We start from the raw sequence: 19,434 nt of genomic DNA on the forward strand, positions 1-19,434 counted from the left end.
CAGATGTGTGTCGGCACTTGAGATGTTATGGATGGTAGACGGGAATGACATCTGTGAGACGGAAAAACACACACACACACACACAACACATACACATACACATACACATCGACATGTTAGTTTGAATCGATCCCATACTACTTCTCCAGCCGGCAAGGTTGGGTTTCATTGTCCGACTGGAGAAGAAGAAGAAGAAGAACAGCAACAGATGCGACGGTAGCCCATCACGTCGGACTCCCCATTGGACTCCTACCGACACCTGCCACGACGCCCCCCAGGGCCCGAACCTCTTCCGCCACAAGCCCAGCTGTCATCTCAAGATCGATCGAGGCAGAGCCGGCGACGGCCGCCTGGGGTATCATCTCGACACGTCGGTCGCCGACGAAGGGGCAAGGTAAGAGGTACTTGAGCACATGTACTCAGGCTGTGTTTAGTATTACGAGTACCGAATGCCGCCGACCGTCATCACTCGTTACCCGTGCCGGTAGACTGTGCAGGCATGACCCCCGGTTCTATGATTTTGATTTTGGACCCGGGGAGGAGAAGTGATTGGTTGGCCCTGGACCGTGACGGATGATCCTGGTGATAGCGCCGATAGTATACTGCATTGTTAGCCGTGCTGTCTTGGTCTTTTATGCCTGTCTCTGCCATTGTCTCTGTCTCTGTCTTTTTGTCATCGTCATTGTCGCCGTCTCGGTCGCTGTCGCCGTCGCTGTCAGTTCTCTCTCTCTGTCTTTTCTAGCCTGTGTCTATGCGTGCTGTCCATGTTTCTTCTTCTTCTTCTTCTTTTTTCCCGGCGTGTATGTTCGCATATGTGTACAGTCGTATGTGCGTGCGTCGGTATGTGTGTTCGCTCGTATGTGAATATATGTGCATTCGTGTGTTTCACGTGCACGTACTCGCAGCGTATACGAGTATATATGTGTATATATACATGCAATGTGTACATGTATGTGCCATCATCCCATATGTGTGATGATGCCAGTGTGACTTCTTTAATTGTCATGGTAAGCCAACCCGGTCGTCCATTCTGAAACTGTACAGGGCCATGCTCCAAATGTGTGTGCCGCCCTCGTCGCTTCTTGGCTCCTTTTCGTCATATATCATATCCGCATTGGACCGTGGCTCCGTCGTGAAAATCGTACTCTACCTCTTTGGGCAGCACAAGAGCGGGGGTGCATTCCAAAAAGAGGGGATTATCAGTGATTGTCAGTCTCTCAGATGTATTATTCGTCTTTACCTAATTCCAGTGAGCTGCTTTTCATCATCATCATCTTCTCTGTCTTCTTCTCCCTCTTTCTTTGGCTGGGCTTGCTTCAGTATGGCTTACCACTGACAATCACCACCTCCCTATCTGCGTATGTGTGCGTGTGTGCGTATGTGCGTGTGTGCGTGTGTGTATGTATGTGTGGTGTGTGTGTGTGTGTGTGCGTGCGTGTGTGTGCGTGCGTGTGTTTCAGTCGCTGTAGAACCAGATGAGCATCGCAACACGCCCGAGTCCGATGCGATGTGACCAGTTCCTTTCTATCTCTCTATCTCTCTCTCTCTCTCACACACACACACACACACATATATATACACACACACAACCTGCATGTCTCGCCCCGTCACTGTAGGATTTGCCTAAAGTGTGCGGCGGCGGGGGTCTGATTATTGACACACAGGGACACACATCCCACCCCCCTTCTCCGGAATCTGACGATGACTGATCCGGGCGCCGTTTGCCGACTTATTGACTTCATGCTCTTAGGCACCGGGAGCGGGGTTTGGTGAGAAGTGTGTGTGTGTCTGTGAATGATGGATGTAGGATGGTACACCATAAACGGATGGGAGAGGATGGGGCTTTCAGCTTTCATCGTGGTCGTTCTAGAAGCCTATCTCATGAGACATGATACCCGTCCCCTCGGATCGAATCGTCTCCTAGTGGTGGTGTTGATCAGCATGCTTCCCTTTTTCTCTTTTCTTTTTTTTTTTTAAAAAAAAAAAGACCGTACATCACACACCAAACCCGGCTGGGTAACGGGATCGGTCTTACCGGCGAGGCCCTTTCCTCCCCCCTCCTCTCCTTTCACGTTACTCGTTAGACCACGTTGTACTTCTTCGGTCGTCACCCTACTGTCTCACCCTAAATTTCTGCGTTTTATTCCCGGTAGGAGAATATCATTTCTCCTTTGGTGGGCTCTCATCTTTGGTGGTAGAGGGTGGGCTGTGATTGACGGGGCAAACTCCGGTCGCCGTCCAGGTCCTTTACTTGGTCGATCGTTTCTGTGTCATCTCCTCTTCCTGTCTCCAGTGCACGTAAATAGATTCAAAGACCCGGCTAGCACTGTCCCGGCGGCATCCGTCGGAATACTTTACACACGCACATACACGCCCCTTCTTCCTCCCCGGCGCCCCGTCAGCTGAGTGTTGAGAGGACCGAGAGTGCGCGTCGTATCTGATAATGTCTCTCGCTCTCCCATCCTCTCTCTCACTTACGACAGTGACATGCCTGTGTGAATGGGTTGGTCAATATGGTAGTTTCCAAATCATCTTGCTCCACTCTCTACCTTCCTGGCTGCTGCCCACCCCTCCAAGGCGGACGTCGGCAGATGGAGGTGATTGAGAGAAGAACACAAGAGTGATGGAGACACACGGGGTATGATGGTGGGGAACAGAGGAGACCTAGCACTATCATCACCGAAGGGATAAATCGATTCAAAGGTGGCCCGCTTCTCATAGAGGATCTGCTTTTTTTTTTGGTTAAATAACGGCTCCTCCTCCCAGACTTACTCGGTATGAATGAAGGATTCCGGGGGCCAAGCATCGCGCCTCTCATACCCCCCCCCCCCCTCAAACGCACCTGTGCATACCTCATACACACACGCACAAAATCTTCGGAGCGGGCGGAATACCAGTCTGTTCAAGTTTCTGTCATCGTCAGCCTTCATCTTGCACCCGCCAGCCATCCTGCGTCCTTTGGAATCATGCATTCCAGTGACATATTGTTCGCCACCTGCTCTGAGATTGGCGCGATTCAGCATGGTGAAATCAGATTTCTGGATGATACCGTCGCGGAACCAAAGTCCGGGACTGCACGAGTGTGCGGCCCTCATGTCCGCAGTGTTGGACCGTCTACGCCTCCTCACCTGCCATCGCAAGGTGGTAGCCAGTCATCAGTACCGCACCGCGCAATGCCCGTGGTGACTCTGTCCAACAAGCCATGCGCCCATGCCACAACCCATGGGTGCTCCTTTTTAACCGACTGGAAGGAGTACCTTTGCCCACGATGCGCTGCAGCCGTTGCTAGCGGACAGCCATGCGAATAGACGAGAAGCCTTTGTTACCCTGTTTTGGTTTTTCTTCTTTCTGCTCCCCATTCTTGTTTCTCTGCCTCGTTGCTTTTTTTCGCGCCGTTTTTTGTTCTTCTTCTCCTCCTTCTCTTTCCTCTCCTTCTTCTTCTTCTCCCTCTTCTTCTCCTTCTTCTTCTACCTTCTGCCAAGTTCGATTGTTAGGCGTTTGCGTTTCGGTTGAAAATCGGCCCACCAGATCATTATAAAGGCAACAAGGTGAAAGGCGCAAATAGGCAGATTGGGTTGACACCCAAGTCTCAATGGATGAACGGGCTTGTTCTGGCTTTGGTGTAATCAATGATCTCTCTGTCGTCTTGCCCCCCCCCCTTTTCTTCTCTTTTTTTTGTCGCCCCCTTTTGCTCTTTGTCTCGTTATTCGTTGTTCAAAAACGACGGCCCTTCCCTGTCCTGTTACCTGTTACCATTTCATTAACCTATGCACTGTCTGTAAGGCAAGGAAAACAAAAAGAGAAAGAAGTGTATGGGAGCCTCATCCATCAACGATCATGCCAGAGAAAGTGACCCCAGGGTCCCAGTTCCGGGTCACCACGGGCGGCGGTAGGCCATTCACAGAGTGGTGATACCAGCCCAGATAGATGGATTGTTAGGAGAATCAAGAGAAACAAAAGCTTCCTGCACTCGTATGGATTTGATAGAGTATCGCGCATGACCGGATAAAGGACAGTTTGTGTATGGATTAGATTCGATTACTGACAATGCAGTAATCTGCAGTATCCGAGGTGCCGTTGGGGGTATAATGGGACTGGCGTCTCCGTCCCTTTCTGTCCCTCTCCGTCCGTCCGTCCGTCCGTCCGTCTGTCTGTCTTTCCGTTTCTTTGTCCTAGCTGGTGAAGGATCTGGTAGATGTGTGACAGGTGTAGTCGAAGTGAGAAGTCTGGTGTCGGAACACGGACTAGCCGAACTCCGTGGTCAAGCAATCTTCAAGGTGAGACACAGGACCGTGGTAGTGGGAATGGGAAAGGGGGTAGGGGGCAGAGAATTAGAAAAAGAAAGGAGATGGGGAGATGCAAAATAGGGCTGACATTGTAATAGTCAGTGCTTGTAGATTGTGAATATCAATGCCGAAACAACAAAACAGATCGCCGTCTCTGTCATCAAGATTGATCCTTGGAAGGGGAGAACAGATGAAGGAGACATAATCGTGTTGGGACAGCAGATGATGTGCTGTTTTGGGGGGTGAATCTTTTGGGGCACGATTGTCAAGATATTGTTAGCATCGGGTAAGTTTCCACCTCTTTTGGCTGGAAGGAGCGATGAGGCAGGTCTTTCTCAAACTAGATGCATCTAATCATTACGGAACCCACAAAAAAAAAAGGCAGGATCGGGGCTCGATCTTCGGACCGTACCTTCTTCCTCGGTCAACCCCACATCACCCAACGCATATCACTCTACAAAGTATGAGTGGTGGTAGTGGTGGCGGTATTATAACACACGTACGGAGTAGATGTAGTCCAACATGAACATGTCAGACTTTTGCCACTGCGCCATTGAGCATAAACTTAGGCCTGATTACTCAGGGATTAACGATCGACCAGTCATGGCAGTATATAAACCCTCTACTCCGTATATTACCACCTGACAGGTCAGCGCGCCACGTGACAAACGTCACTCTACAGATAGCAGTACAGATCTGTAGCCATGCGCCACTCATGTCTGTACATGTACGAGTACTTGCTTTCAACGTCTTTTTTCCTTCTCAGACGTCCGTAGTCCATATTATATAACGTACGAAATGAGGTGGGTTTCGGAGACTTTGGACTACGGATAGCAGTGGTGCCTGTGACAGCCATAATACTCCGGTGACACGATGTTACTCGTGCTTACACCTACAACGGAACTGGAATGGAAGCGCCAACGCGTGCGCTGAGCTTCGTGGAGCTTGCACGCATTAGTTGTCGAAAATTTGTTGCGGTCAACACAGAGACAAAAGACATCACGTCAGGCAAAAGAGGAGCACAGAAAGAAAAGTATATTCAGTTCCCAAACATATGAAACTAAGAAGCCCAGAAGAAAAAGGAAAAAAAAGTGTATTGCCAATCAAGTAGGACATGTGGTTCTGGCCTCCCTAATTGAAGAATACATGAATCGTAAAATCATCTCCAAACGTCCATCCCCAGAAGAATTAAAGAATATTATGGGGTGAGAAGCGAGCGGGTAATACCGCCACGTCCCATCTCCAAACAGCTGGTGTCTAATCCATAGTCGAAGATAAAGGGTATTTATTTTCGTTCAAATCAAGTATTTGCGCCGAGAAAAGGGGAACCAAGCTTTAGAAGTGAAAGACAACGCACGACTCCAAGCTCAGCGAGGTGAAGCACTTGTAGATGAACCACCGGGGCTCGCAAGTCTGTCGGGTCAAACCACACGCGACTTCTTGCTCTAGTTGACAGGAGACATCTAGTAGACGGCGGCGATGGCGGCGGCGACGGCGAGGGCGACGGCACCGGTGTTGGCGAAGACAGAACCGGCAGCGGCAGTGGGGACCTGAGAGGCAGGAGCGGTGGGCTGCTCCTCAGCAGGGACACCGGCCGTGGTCGAGGGCAGGATGTAGCTGCTGGTGAAGAAGGCGGCGGTGGGGCCAGCCTTGACAGTGGTGTTCTGAGCGACGGGCCACTTGGTGGAGACGGCGGGAGGCAGAGTCTTGGAGTGCGAGGTGGTCGAGTTGGATGAGGGGGTGATCGAGGTGGTGATGACGGTGGGCGTCTCGGGGGTAGGGGTAGGAGTGTAGGTAGGCGTGGTGCTGGTGCTGGGAGTCGGGGTGGGCGTGGTGCTGGTGCTGGTGCTGGTGCTGGGAATCGGGGTGGTGGACGAGCGAGCAGGGCAGTTGGTGACCTCGGGACCGCACTGGGTGAGGGTCATGGTCTTGGTCAAGGTCGAGGTGAGGGTGGTGGTGTCGGCGTTGACGCCAGAGAAGGCAGCCGCGAGGGCAACGAGACCAGTGGTGAAACGCATGGTGTGAATGATGGTTTTGGTTGTTGCTTTGTTTTTGTTTTCGCGACGGAGTGGTTATATAATATCTAGTTCACAGAACTGATGTTGTGAAAAGAATAAAAGATGAGCGTTGGTAAGAACGAGTAAAGACCGTAAGGTGCACGAGTGCGAAAAGAGTGTGAGTTGGTAAGAAACCAAAGGAATGGACGTCGATGCGAAAAGAGAGGGACGTGATGGGGTAGAAAAGGAAAAAAAGAAAAGGAAAGAAAGAAGAAAAGAAGAAGAGGAGAGGAGAGAGGAGGGGACTAGAAAAACGGGGAGAGGGGGAAGAGACGCGAGAGATTAATGGGGGGCAGCAGGCGGGCAGGTACGACGGAGATACAAGCCCAAAGTGGCGCGGCCCAGGCACAGGCACAGGCACGCACAGTATGCGCTGGACTGTCTAATTTATGGGTCCTGGTACTCCTAGGGCCGCCTGGTTCTGGTTGCTGCTGGTGGCGGTGGGTGGCGGTTGATGCCCACTAAGAGCGGATGGACAGCTGTCGACGGGTTCCTTGCAGGTTTCGGGGCCGGGGCCTCTACCCAGCGTCGGGTGCCTGCTGTGATTGCCAATGCATTTAGCGCTGTACGGCTTGTCGACGGCCCCTGGCGCTAGGTCCCGGCCTCTATCTATGGAGCTGGAGCTGGAGCTGCCCGACAGCTAAGCTAGCGCAGGGCCCGTGCTTACAGTGTATCGCATTCAACATACGCACAGTCTCCGGGGTTCAAGTTTTGGCGCAATTTGTGCCTCATTTCAAATTTCCTCCATCACCTCGATCCCTCTGTCTCCTCCAATATGAGAAGCACCATTCTTGCCAAAGTACTCGTTGTGTACCACGAGTAAGATTGCGATCCCTACCGTTTTCTCGTTTTACTCGTCAGCGCTCAACTGGCCAACCGCCAGCAAACAAGGCCGGCGCGAAAAAAAACACATCCTTGTCAATAGGCCCATCTTGTGGCTGTCTATCGGTTTTTTTTTTTTTTTTTTTGGGGGGGGCGAGGGTCCTTTTTGTTCTCGGCATTTCATGCACCTCTGTCGTGGCCTCTGGGGCAACGTGTACGAGTACGAAGGCAAAGGGCAGGAGGTGAGTATTAATTCACTATTACTACTCAAGTGAGTTCGATCGCTTCACCAAGGTGCCCCCAGTATAGCGCGAGGCAGACAAAACACCATGGCTTTTCTTCTTCTTTTTTTCCCCCCGTAATACTAATACACAACAAAGTGCCTGAGACAGCATCTATCGATATGAGTACGTGCCGACCGCGTGTTACTCGTGTGCACCAATGCAAAATCAGCCACCATCTGTTCACGTTCCACTACTGCGAGTCTTGGCTGCTTCTTGGCTCGTTCACGGGCTTGGAGAGAAATCTCTTACTTTCTCAGGACTCTGTGGCAGGAGAGACTGAGTAACACTGACCGCCCCCAACCCAAGCCAGAGATGGACGTCCTATGCCTCCTGAGTTTGTGACCGTCCCGTCGTTTGTCCGACGTGGCCGCTGAGCGTACGAGACGGCAGCCGTACGCACTCGGTACTCGTACAGGTCATGCATACCTGTATATGTACGGAGTACAGCACACGCACCATCGCCAACTGCTACCACGATTCACAGTAGCAATCACCGTGACTGATCGGGTTATGGCAGGGGACAGGGGGGGACGGTGTGCCTAGGTCGTGGGCCGTGGCCCATGACGATCCCTTCATTTCCCCTGTCGCCTGTGGACTGGCGGAGTACGGAGTAATCGGCACCGGTTCCGCGCGAAAGCCACGTCGCACATGCCCGTCGTGTCTGTACACATGCAAGGACCGTGGCTGTCTCTGCTCTGTCGTGACCGCCTTGGACCGTCTTGAACAATCATGGCGTGGTGGAAGATGTACAAAGAATGCCGCGTGCTATTGTGCGAAGAAACACAAGGCCATGTCGTGCCAGGCCCCGGGCCAACTCTCTTGATGACAACCACGAGTATTATTGCAATGTTACCAATACGGGCAACGGCCTAGGATCATCGTGTGAGTTACTCGCACCGTATCATGTAATCATACACAGACACGATTGCTTACAGACGCCAACCTGTCTGATCTCGGTCGGCTCCTTGTATTATCAGACCCCCTTATTTCTTTTGCCAGGGCTCACTGCACGTACAAGTACAGATTATAGCGTCGGCTATCAACCCCGTCTAATAAGCTTCTGTATCATCTCATTCATCTCTGCCGAATAGTACCGTCGCGTCCTCTTCATCATGCGTCCCGTATAATTTGGGTCTCGGTGAGATGACCGATATTGGTAGTCGTACTCGTAAGTTGCTGTAATAATCCGTAATAATTACGGAGTAACATTAAATTTGTGTGTATACGAGTGTACGTGTACATGTACGAGAGATGATTGACCCATCAGACCAGATGATTTTCCTCAACTCCCTTCTTCTTCTTCTTCATCTTTGTTATAACCGGATCGAGGAAATGTCAAAAAAAGAGGGTTCAAAGTAAAAGAAGTAAAAGAAGTAAAAGAAGTAAAAGAATAAGACGAGGCAACCGGGACCGGAGTAATGGGTGGAAATACAGAGTAACAAGCGCCATGACTTTGGTTACGGGAAATACTGACATGACTTGCTCTGTACTATCGAGCACGTACACGCAGCACCAATCCATCCACCTTTCCCATCTTGTCCTCCCCTGATCCTTATCGGAATTTGGACCAGGGGGGTCTGTATGGGGAGTACAGATTACATGTACACATATACGAAGTGATGCTAGTCTTGTACGAGTAGTAGCATTACAACGGCCTGTTCTCACTCTGTACGATACAGGTATTACTACAGGTATCACGATACATGCACAGGTAAGAATAATACGAAGGGATACGGAGAGGGCGTAATATAATGATATTACGGATTTTTGATTTTTGACTTTTGATGTTTTTTTTCTTTCTCTTTCACTATGAGCAAGTGCCGTTTTTTAATGCAGAAGCGTGCCGTCAACTCCGCCCGTACTTGCACTCCGTATTAGATGGATTGAAATGGATTAATTTGATCTTCTGCAGTTCCATCCTGTATCGTCGATCCAGGCCCAAATATTTCGCATGAAATGTTCCACAACTTACATGGGATGATGACAGATTACAATCCATTGGTCGTCAATGCAAATTCTTCTTCATTCAACCATCTTACGAATCACTGATTCTTCTATACCAGACTTTGCGAACATAGCCAAGTAATACGTGTTACATGTACGCATACCACTCACCTGCCCGGCGCCACCGGCCAATATCACGCGTCTGAGGCGTCGTCGTCTTGCCCCCCACTCTCCTCATCTTCTTCCCCATCACTGCCATCCTCCTCATGACTATCACCGCTGTCGTCGTCAAGACTGTCAAAGCTGTCACTGCCGCCGTCGTCATCGCCAGCCGCGCCCCCAACTTGGCCAATCGTCTGGAGTAGGACCTGCCTGCAGTCGAGTCCGGTGTAGGACATCTCAGTCTTGCCGTCCTTGAAGACTACGTCTTCCCCCTGTCTGTACACGCCATCAGGGGGGTCCTTGGGCGGCTCACCATGGAACTCGCGCAGGAACTTCAGCCCGACGTGGGAGAGGTGGGGGGCCGGCGCATCGCAGATGACGGAGAGGATATTCTTCCAGACGGTGCCTGTGGGAACCTCGTCGGCCGCGTCGTCCGCTACCTCGATGACGCACAGGAAGACAAAGTCCAGCCGTCGGATGGTGGGCGAGAGCTTCTGCACCATTCCGATGACGACCTCGCTCTCCACCGCCATGTAGCCGAGGCTGAGATCCGTCAGCTGGGACAGAGCCGGAGCCGGAGGCCAGCTGAGCGGCAGGGGTCCCCAGGGACCGGGCCGAGGTTGAGACGTCGAGGACGACGGCGGCGACGGCGACGGTGAAGATGACGCGGGTGTTGCTAGCCAACGGAGAAGACGATCTAAGCCCTGGATCTTCTCTCGTCCGCCGTTGATGCGCAGATCTTCCAGGTTGACGGTGCGATGGAGGAACCATGGCAGCTTGCCGGTGTCGCCCTGCCTGTTGAAAGGGTCGACGGCGTTGCCGACGTAGAGGTGCAGCTTCTTCAGTCCCTCCAGCACCGACGAGACGGACGGTCGCATGGCGGGGCTGACGGCGAAGGCTACGTCGTAGAGGTAGGCCGACATCGGCGACGGCTGCCTGGCCAGGACCTCGATGCCCCTGGGCCGTGTGCCGGTCCTGCTCAGGGCTGTCAGCACCGCGTTGAAGATGATGCTCGTCATGGTGAAAGCCGGCTTGGGCCTGGCGTGCCACGGCTCGGCCATGAAGAAGTTGCGGGCTTCCCTCCTGGCCTGCCGGGCACCGTAACTGACCCAGTCGGCCCCCGGCCCATCCCGCGACCGTCGATCAGAGTTGAAGCAGCGGATGACGACGTCTTCGAGGTGTCCTAGGTTCTGGAGAGCCTCGGCCAGCATGTCGATATGGCTTCCCGACAACAGCATCTCGCACTGCGTCGCATAGCAGTCGTAGGCGTACGTCAGGTCAGCCCCGTCGATCGTCGCGACGCTGAGCGGGTCCTCGAAATGGTCCGTTCCCAGCTGCAGCCTGGTCAGATGCCGCCCCAGCCTGCTCCCGGAGATGTCGATCAGCGCTTGCAGGCTGAAGGGCGTCAGCATAAACTGCTTGCACCGGAAGTACTCGTGCGCAAACGAGCGATACAGCATGCGCTCTATGGAGTGGCATGTGCGTCGCATGTTGCAGAGGTCCGTCGTAGGGAGCCAGAATGCTATGCGCAGCAGCACCTCCATAGGCACCTCCCTGAACGGACACGGCTTCGTGGCTGTCGTCGGGTCGCCATCTGTAAGCATTGCCATTGTGGTCCCGGGGTGACGGGCGAGGTCGGCATCTGGTGGCTTTGGGCTACTTGTAGTGAGCGGTGCTCTGCTAGTAGTGCCCCGGTATCATGTGAAGAAAAAAAATGAAGGAGGTCAGACAAGGTCGTCAATGAGGAGGCCTCGGTGGACGAATGTCGACGCAGCGAGGGAGAAGCAGTGAGAGGCAAAGGGGAGCTCATATTTCTGGCTGCAGTGGATGGCGGATGGCGGATGGCGGATGGTGGCAGCCAGGCATCAGCCTCGCTCCAGCGTGCTTACTCCAGCCTCTCTTCCCTGGGAAGAGCTTGTCGCCTAGCAATGCCGAGCAGAGACGTGGCGCTCACTACTCCGTATTACTGCTGAGCGAGTAAGCGTCTTCTCCCCGCCTGGCTTTCAGGCCCCCCAGCAGATGTATACATGTGGAGATGAAGAGAATGGCCAGATTCACGCTCTGTACCGGTCTCGCCCACGAACACTTAGAGAGAGCATGTGCACTGTGTATTACACGTAGTAAGTTATCGTGCTGATATGGGTGATATTATCGGTAGTACGAGTATTACGAGCGAGTATTCCGTACATGCAGTAATATTTGTGGCCTGATATTATGACCTCAGGCATGCACGCAAGAGGAGAAAGATGGTGGATGCAGGCTACCGAGGGAACACGCTGTATTATAGAATAGGCAGGAACATCCAGCCATCATGACTACGAATACAGACAGGTACGATGTAATTTATAATGTATTACGGTACCAGGTAGTCATCGCAGGGCGCCCAATAGGCGCGCACGTTGCGATTCCTGATAGCTCTCTACGTACTCGTACCTGTATCATAATATGAGATCACTCAGGTCGTTCGGGCCCTAAGCGCTGGCCTCAGCCTATAATACTCGTAGGGAAAACCGACTGGTGGAATAGATCTGGAATCTGGCTCCCCGCGCCCAGAGGTCGTCGTCAAGCTTTGGGAATCGTCTCCATCAAATCGTTCAATGTCTCGGAAAGATGCTCTGCCCGACCTTCTGGGCCGTCGTACTCTGAGGTAGTGATGATAATATTACTAATCCGTAACCTGTACGGAGTACAGATTACAGTAATGACTACCGCAACTTGCCACTCGCTAGTAGCTGCTGATAGCATTGCAGCCCCAGTACGGAGTACTCCGTAACGGTATCGATGGATGGACGGGACTAATATTACCTGTAATATTAAAATGGTATTGAGAGTGGTAATATTATGAAGTGGTTCTCACAGACCCCCGGGGCCTCAGCACCAACAGGGTAATAGAACCTAGGCTGCACCATCGTCTAGGGCCGGCCCATAGGCTGTGCACCCCTGCGGCCCTGTAGGCTGCTGGCTTGGATTGCTTCCACCCGCCACCGGCCCACAACCTGAAGCCTGAGAACCCCTCATTCGCCCCTTTTCTGTCCGTCTTCTCGTTCCCCCACGTCACATGGGCCTTCGATATGCCACTCTGCTCCGTAATCTACTCCGTAATACTATCAGCCACCAACCACTATTATGTACCACTACCACTAACCACTACCACTCTTCGTACTCGTACTGTACTCCGTACTCCGTACCAACACCATCCATCTTCCACCAAGACAACAGCAACAGCAGCAACACCGTCCACCTCTCATCCAGAGAAACTGCAGCAGAGAATCCCTAGAAGCTCGAACTTGGCAACTCGGCCGCCGCCCGCCATGACCACCTACTCGACCGACCCCGCCCTCTGGATCTACACGTCCCTCACAGCCGGATCCTCCCACATTGTCACGGCCACCTCTCGTCTCGAGACCATCCTGCGCGCCAACCGCATCCCCTTCAAGGCTGTCGACATTGCCACCGATGAGAAGGCTCGTATGCTATGGGGCCGTCGTGCCGGCAAGGATGAATCTGGGAGGAAGCGCAAGATGCCGGCCTTGGTTCAGGAGGGTCTCGTCCTAGGTGTACGTAATATCTCTCTCTCTCTACCACTCCCCCCCTTCTCTATTATTCGACCCATATCCATCCCCAGCCTCTTTCTCCTGCCGCCATGACTGACATGCCCCGCCTTCTGCTGTACAGGACATTGTAGAGATTGAAGACTGGAACGAACACGGCGAACTGATGCAGCACGTCAAGATTTACTACGACGAACACACCATCCCAGACATCCACAACAAGCACCCCCCCTCCAAGCTCCGAAAGCCGGTCAAGAAGAAGCCCGCTGCTCCTTCTGGTCCTGCTGCTGCCGCCGCTGCCGTTGGCTTGGAAGCCGCTGCAGCATCCAAGTCGACCGAAGACGTCACTTCGACATCGACCGCCACCCAGGGTACCCCTGCACCTCCGAACCCGCCCCCGGCTCCCGTGCCGGGTCAGACCAAGCCTACACCCATCCCCACCACCAAGACAGAACCTGGTGCCGGTGCCCCCAAGGCCAAGGAGATCAAGAAGGAGGAACCTAAGCCTCTGCAGTCCGTCGCCGATGAGGCCGCCCAGAAGGCCAAGGAGCTCCGTCTCAAGAGCCTGCGTGAAAAGGTTCACGGCAAGAAGTCGGGCAGTACATCTTCGACTGGGACTTTCGAAAAGGAGGAGGCTGAGGCCAAATCCGAGGACAAGGCCGGGGGCAAGTCTGAGGGCAAGTCTGAAGAAAAGGCCGGGCTCAAGGAAGAGGCCAAGGAAGATGGTGCCAAGAAGGATACCAAGACTAAAGTCGTGGAAGGCAAGAAGGATGAGGATGTTGATAAAGATTCAGACGACGACAACGACGACGATGACGACGACGACGACGACGGTGACGACAAGGACACCAAGGCAAAAGATAGCAAGGCGGAAGCGGCCGACGACAGTGATGACGACGACGATGGCAGAGACAAACAAGATGGAAAGAAAGCTGCTAAGATAACCTCCACGGAAGAGGTCGCCAAGGAGAATCCCGACGACCTCACAGCCATCAGCATGACAGGTCTGCAGTCCCCCACAACGGGAAAGTGGCGGCAAGACGACACTGACGATACTACGAGTCACGTCCAGAGTCCTAGGACCGCGACGTGGAGGCTCCCCGTACGAACCATGCCTCCCCCCTCGGCCGTCAAGCAAGAAGCCAGCAACAACGACGACGATGATGAAAGCGACGACGACAAGAAGGAGTCGAAAAAGACGGCTAGCAGCTGCTCCTCCTGTGCTTGTTGAGCATCTATACGCCATTGCCTATTTATTGATTCCGTTTCTTTTCCTTCCTTCTTCCTTTCTTAAGTCGTGTATAACTAGTTTTTGTCGCCTTGGTCTGATCCAGTTTCCTCCGGTCCCCCCCCCCCCCCCCCCCCCCATTCCCCCGCTTCCCCCGCTTGTTACCGCAAATCAGAGAATCACAAAGCCAACGAGAGTATATATATATATCTATCTCGGCGGCGGTGTAATACAGTCGTTTATATATGTATATATATATCCTGATCCTCCGTTATATAATACAATCAAGCTCCCTCTCTTTTTTCTTTTCGCCTTCTTTCCTTTTATTGCTTTACATGGAGACGAATGCAACTCTACTTGTCGTAACACGCTCAATACAGCTCGTCATCATCGCTCGCATTCTCCTCCTGGAACCCCATGACAGCCTTACCCTTCCCCTTATCCCTTTTCCGCCTGACGGTAGAAGCAGACCCGGCACTCATACTGCCAGCATCGATAGCAGCAGGATCCGCCACGGCCTTGCCCTTACCCTTGGCCTTGTCCAAACCCTCCCCCGCCTTCTTCTCGTCAGGCGAGGAGTGCTCAAAGGCCGCCCTGACCTTCTCGTAGTGCTCCAGCTCGCCTTGGCTGACGCTGGGGACCAGTTCGGCCTGGGCGGCGGCGAAGTCGTCCTCGGTCACCACGACGGCCAGATCGGCAGGCGTGGCGTGGTGATCGAAGAAGTAGGCAGTAGACATGGTGGTGCCTCGACCCTGGCCCGAGGCCGATTCGGAGGAGGGGGAGGAGGACAGGGAACGGATCTTGATATCTACGGCTGTGGCCTGGCGCGTCACGGCCTTTAGCATGGCGTCGCTGCACAGAGCGTAGAAGTCTGCTCCTGTGTACGTCAAGGGCAGACGGGATGCGACGGATGCTAGAGACAGGGATGGGTCGAGGTTGAATCTATAGTTGTTAGATGGGGGAGGGTTTTTTTTTTTAAAAAAAAAAATAAAGAGAGGGGCAGGGACAGAAAGGAGAAGGAAGGAAAGAAAGAAAGAAAAGAGAAAGAAATCTTACTTGCGGGTGAGTGCCTCGAGAATAGTCTGCTGTTTTTGATGGGTATCCGACACACCGAGATAGAGCATCTTGTCGAAGCGGCCGGGACGGAGCAGAGCGGGATCGAGCAGGTCAGGTCTGTTGGTCGCGCCGACGACGAAGACGCCTCCCGAGTCGTTGGCACGATCGCCGTCTTCTCCGTCGCCGCCGCCGCCGCCGCCGCCGCTGCCGCCGGACGACATACCGTCCAGCTCGGCGAGGAGCTGAGAGACGATGCGGTCCATGACACCGCCGCTGTCGCCCTGGTTACCGCGCTTGGGGGCCACGGAGTCGAGCTCGTCGAAGAAGACGACGCAAGGGCGGGCGTCGCGGGCGCGCTGGAAGACGCGTCGCACGTTGGCCTCTGACTCGCCAATGTACATGTTCAGCAGCTCGGGGCCCTTGACGCTGAAGAAGTTGAGGCTGTACTCGGTGGCGATGGCCTTGGCGAGGAGCGTCTTGCCCGTGCCGGGTGGGCCGTAAAACAGGATGCCCGAGCGCTTCTTCATGCCGCGCGCGAACAGCTCGGGACGCTCGAGCGGCAGCTGGATCGTCTCCGAGATGGCGTCCTTGACGTTGGACAGGCCGCCCACGTCGTCCCACGACACGTTGGGGATCTTGGGCGCGCCGATGGCGTCGGAGAAGTTCTTGCGGGCCGCCTCCACCGCCCCGTCCAGGTCGCCTCGGGTCAGGCAGCGCGCCGCGGGGCCGCCCGCCACCTGCACGTCGCGCACCGTGACGCCCGGTGCCGACGCCGCCAGGGCCTCGAGGCGCGACTGCCGCGCCGACGAAGCCCGGTCCACGACGTCAACCAGGTCGCCCGCCACGAGGGCCGCCGTCTTGAGCGCTATGGCGTTGAAGTCGACCGTTGGCTCCAGCCGCAGGCCCCGGTCGTCCAGGATGCCCCGCAGAATCGACTCGCGCTCTGACTCGTCCGGCGCGCCCATCTCGAGCTCGTGCGTGAACAGTGCCCGGACCCCGTCCGGCACCTTGTCCACCTCGTTGGCCGTGGCCACCAGGACGCGCACCTCGGTCAGTATCTCCCTAAAGGTCGACTCGATGCGATCCGCCGTCAGCGCCTCGACGTGCCGGACGAGCAGGGCGCAGCAGTCGGCGCCGCAGCTGGCCGCCCTCTCGGCGCGCGTCCGCAGGAAGCCCTCCGTCTTGACGTCGCCGCCGCCGCCGCCGCCCGCGCCCTCGCTCAGGATGTCGTAGGCGTCGACGGTGAAGGTGTGCAGCCCGATGTCGGCGCACGCCGTCGTCGCCAGCGTGGCCTTGCCGATGTTGCGGTGTGACGATGTCAGCAGGATCGCCACCGGGGGCATGCCCAGCGCGATGGCCCGCTTGCTCGTCGCCGCCGAGAGGAGCTGCCGGAGCTGCCGCCGCAGCGGCGACACGTAGCTGACCTGCTTCTGCTCGTGCTCGGGCGGCGGCAGCACCGGGGGTGGTGCCGCCCCGTCGGCCGACGACGACGACGAATCCCCTCGCGACGACGGCGGCTTCCTGAGCCCCAGGTAGTACGGCCAGGAGCTGTTGCTCGTCCCCGGGATGCGGCTCGTCTGGAAACCGGAGCCGTGCATGCCCACCGACGAGCTGTCGATGCACGCCACCGACCCCCAGAAGCTCTCGGCCGTGCTGTCCTCGTCCTCGTCCGACTTCTGGATCTGGATGTGGCCGACCTTGAACCACGCTACGCTGTCGATCTGGCTGCTGCCGCTGCTGGTCTGACCGGCACCACTCAGGGCCACGATATCGTCCACCTCGGATCCGGCGCCGGAGCCAGATGCCGCCGTCTCCTGCAGCGCGCGGCCCAGCTGAGCGTCAACGGGCACGGCAATCAGGTCCCCGGACCGTACGAGGCGTGTCTTGGACGCGAAGAAACGCTTGAGCCCGCCCAGCACGGCCGTCTGGTATGCGCGCTCGGCCGAGATGGGCGTGCGCACGTGGTAGATGGTGATGTCTCTCGCGTGGGGGGGGCGGGAGGCGCCGGTGAAGCGGGGCAGGGTGCCCCTGCCCTGATACGCGGTCTTCTTGAGTGGTGATATGCGCAGGTAGGCCGCTCCCCCGAGGTTGGCGAGGATGATGGGCGATGCGTAGGCCGTTGGGCTGGCGGGGCGGACGACCTGGGACTCGAAGAAGGACAGCTTGCGCTCTCCCGGGCGGGCGCTGGGGATCCTGGTCATCGGTCGGGGCGCGTACCCCTCGGGCAGGCCATAGACGCGTACGGGCCTCCAGCTGGCTGAGTCGGCGCCGGCGCCAGCGGCATCGTCGAGGCGGGTGAAGCTCCCTAGGCCGAAGGCGCCGAAGCCGTTGGAGGGCGGCTCGGGGGCCGACTCGATGCGCACCCAGTCGCCCGAGAAGCAGCCGATCTTGGGCAGCGACGAGACGTGCACGTAGACGCGAGCCTCGTCGTCATCATCAGGCGCCGGACGCGGGTGCAGCAGGTCGGTTGGCATGGGGGCCGTGAGGCCCTGGGCGCGGAACAGCCTGCCGCGAGGCTTGTCGGGCCTGGCGGTGGCGGACGTCATGTTGGAGAAGACGGAGCTGGGCGTGGCCAGGCCGTTGGTCCTGCGGCCGCGGATGGTGCCCACCGTCATGGGCGAGCCGGGTTGCATCGTCGACACGCCGCTGGCCGCCGACGCCGGCAGCGTGGGGACCTGCAGGGAGATGATGCCGTCGAGCGAGTCGTCGTCGGAGATTTCGCTGTCGTCGTCGTCGTCGTTGTCGTCGTTGTGCCCGTCCAGCTCGGACATGTCCGTCTCGGTCTCGGTCGCCGTGTCGACCTCGGATGCGCTGGGTGCTTCGGACCGGTTGCGATCCTCGGCGGCGGAGAAGAACTGGTCTGTGGTCTCGTCGTCGTCGCGGGAGCCGTTCTGGCTGCCGCCGTCGGCCATGGACGGCGTCACTGCCGCCGCCAGTCTCGAGCGTTGCCTCCCGGCGCCGGCGCTCACGCCGCCGCGTCCCCGCCCGCGCATGACGATGATCTTGGTCGCGTCCACGAGCACGCCCTGCGCCACGGGCTCGCACAAGGCGATCCTGCCGGGGGCGGTAGGCATGTGGGTGACGGGGTGAGGCGGCAGCGGCAGTGGGAAGAGGTCCTCGGCGTGGACCACGTCGAGGCTCCCCAGGGCGTACCTCAACGCGGCCGCGAGCTTCTCGTCGGGCGCGGCGGCGGCGCCGTTGGCCCTGGCCGTCACGGTCGGGTGCTCCCTGAAGAAGGTGCCCTCGCCTGCGGCCAGACGCTCGGCCAGCTCCCCGTCCAGGCTGACGTAGACGGTGTCCAGGGCCAGCGGCGCCGCGTCGAGGGCGAGGATGTCGATCCCGCCCCGGTGGCCGGCAAGCTTGGACGGCGCGAGGCGTTGCAGCGCCACCGCGAACCGCTGCAGGCTCGCCGACGACGGCGAGAAGTACATCTTGCACGACCCGCCCGTCGTCGATCGGCTGACGGGCACAATGGACCAGGGCGAGTCCGACGGCGTCGCGTTCGGCGTCCACGGTGCGATCGCCACGTATACAATGTCTCCTCCTTCTGCCGGTTCGTCTGTCGCCCCGTTAGCTTCCCCCATCCTCCGTCATCCAATCGTCCCCCTTCTCCAGGAGGCCGGAAGACACTACACTCACGGTGAGGAAAGAGTTCCTGGAACAGATCCTCCGATACGACGCCCACGTCCCCCCTTATCTGGTCATCGAGGACCAGCCGTACAGGCACGGGAGGCTTGTCCTGACGACGACGACGACGTCTCCTCCTCGCCGCCGCCGCTCGATGCGACGGTATGGCCATGTCGAGGGTCTAGATGGTTCGGATGTATATCGTTGTCCGGTCTCTTCTTTCTCTCCTAGAGCATCAATCATATATATATGTGTGTGTAGTATATCGATCTCGTATCGCTCCTTCGTTCTGTATCGTCGGGGAACGTCATTCGCTGTCGGGAAAGAAGAGACTGGAGGGCAATTGGGGGGGGGGGGGCACATTCACGTGGGGAGATGGCAATGACGGTGCAGCTCCATCCCGAGCTTTCTCCTTGT

At 56.2% G+C, this 19,434-nt stretch overlaps 5 protein-coding genes across 5 annotated transcripts; 1 reads left to right on the plus strand and 4 right to left on the minus strand.

Annotated features, from left to right (window-relative positions):
* Positions 1–465: 465 nt before the first annotated feature.
* Positions 466–1,856, minus strand: GMORB2_6606 (uncharacterized protein; the record flags this gene model as incomplete). The annotated part of the gene is made up of 2 exons (XM_035468576.1): positions 466–700; positions 1,816–1,856. The coding sequence occupies 2 exons, from the start codon at positions 1,854–1,856 to the stop codon at positions 466–468; spliced, it is 276 nt and encodes a 91-aa protein (XP_035321710.1).
* A 3,893-nt stretch (positions 1,857–5,749) lies between these two features.
* Positions 5,750–6,304, minus strand: GMORB2_6607 (uncharacterized protein; the record flags this gene model as incomplete). Its single annotated transcript, XM_035468577.1, has 1 exon — positions 5,750–6,304. One exon carries the CDS (start codon positions 6,302–6,304, stop codon positions 5,750–5,752), a length of 555 nt encoding a protein of 184 aa, XP_035321711.1.
* Positions 6,305–9,587: 3,283 nt separating this feature from the next.
* On the minus strand, positions 9,588–11,165 carry GMORB2_6608 (uncharacterized protein; the record flags this gene model as incomplete). The annotated part of the gene is made up of 1 exon (XM_035468578.1): positions 9,588–11,165. One exon carries the CDS (start codon positions 11,163–11,165, stop codon positions 9,588–9,590), a length of 1,578 nt encoding a protein of 525 aa, XP_035321712.1.
* A 1,701-nt stretch (positions 11,166–12,866) lies between these two features.
* GMORB2_6609 (Leo1, Paf1 RNA polymerase II complex component,-like protein) lies at positions 12,867–14,337 on the plus strand (the record flags this gene model as incomplete). Its single annotated transcript, XM_035468579.1, has 2 exons — positions 12,867–13,112; positions 13,231–14,337. The coding sequence occupies 2 exons, from the start codon at positions 12,867–12,869 to the stop codon at positions 14,335–14,337; spliced, it is 1,353 nt and encodes a 450-aa protein (XP_035321713.1).
* A 368-nt stretch (positions 14,338–14,705) lies between these two features.
* GMORB2_6610 (peroxin-6) lies at positions 14,706–19,189 on the minus strand (the record flags this gene model as incomplete). The annotated part of the gene is made up of 3 exons (XM_035468580.1): positions 14,706–15,276; positions 15,391–18,949; positions 19,030–19,189. The coding sequence occupies 3 exons, from the start codon at positions 19,187–19,189 to the stop codon at positions 14,706–14,708; spliced, it is 4,290 nt and encodes a 1,429-aa protein (XP_035321714.1).
* Between the last annotated feature and the right edge of the window lie 245 nt (positions 19,190–19,434).

This window comes from Geosmithia morbida, assembly GCF_012550715.1.
Source record: "Geosmithia morbida isolate 1262 chromosome Unknown scaffold_6, whole genome shotgun sequence".
NCBI classification, from domain to species: domain Eukaryota; kingdom Fungi; phylum Ascomycota; class Sordariomycetes; order Hypocreales; family Bionectriaceae; genus Geosmithia; species Geosmithia morbida.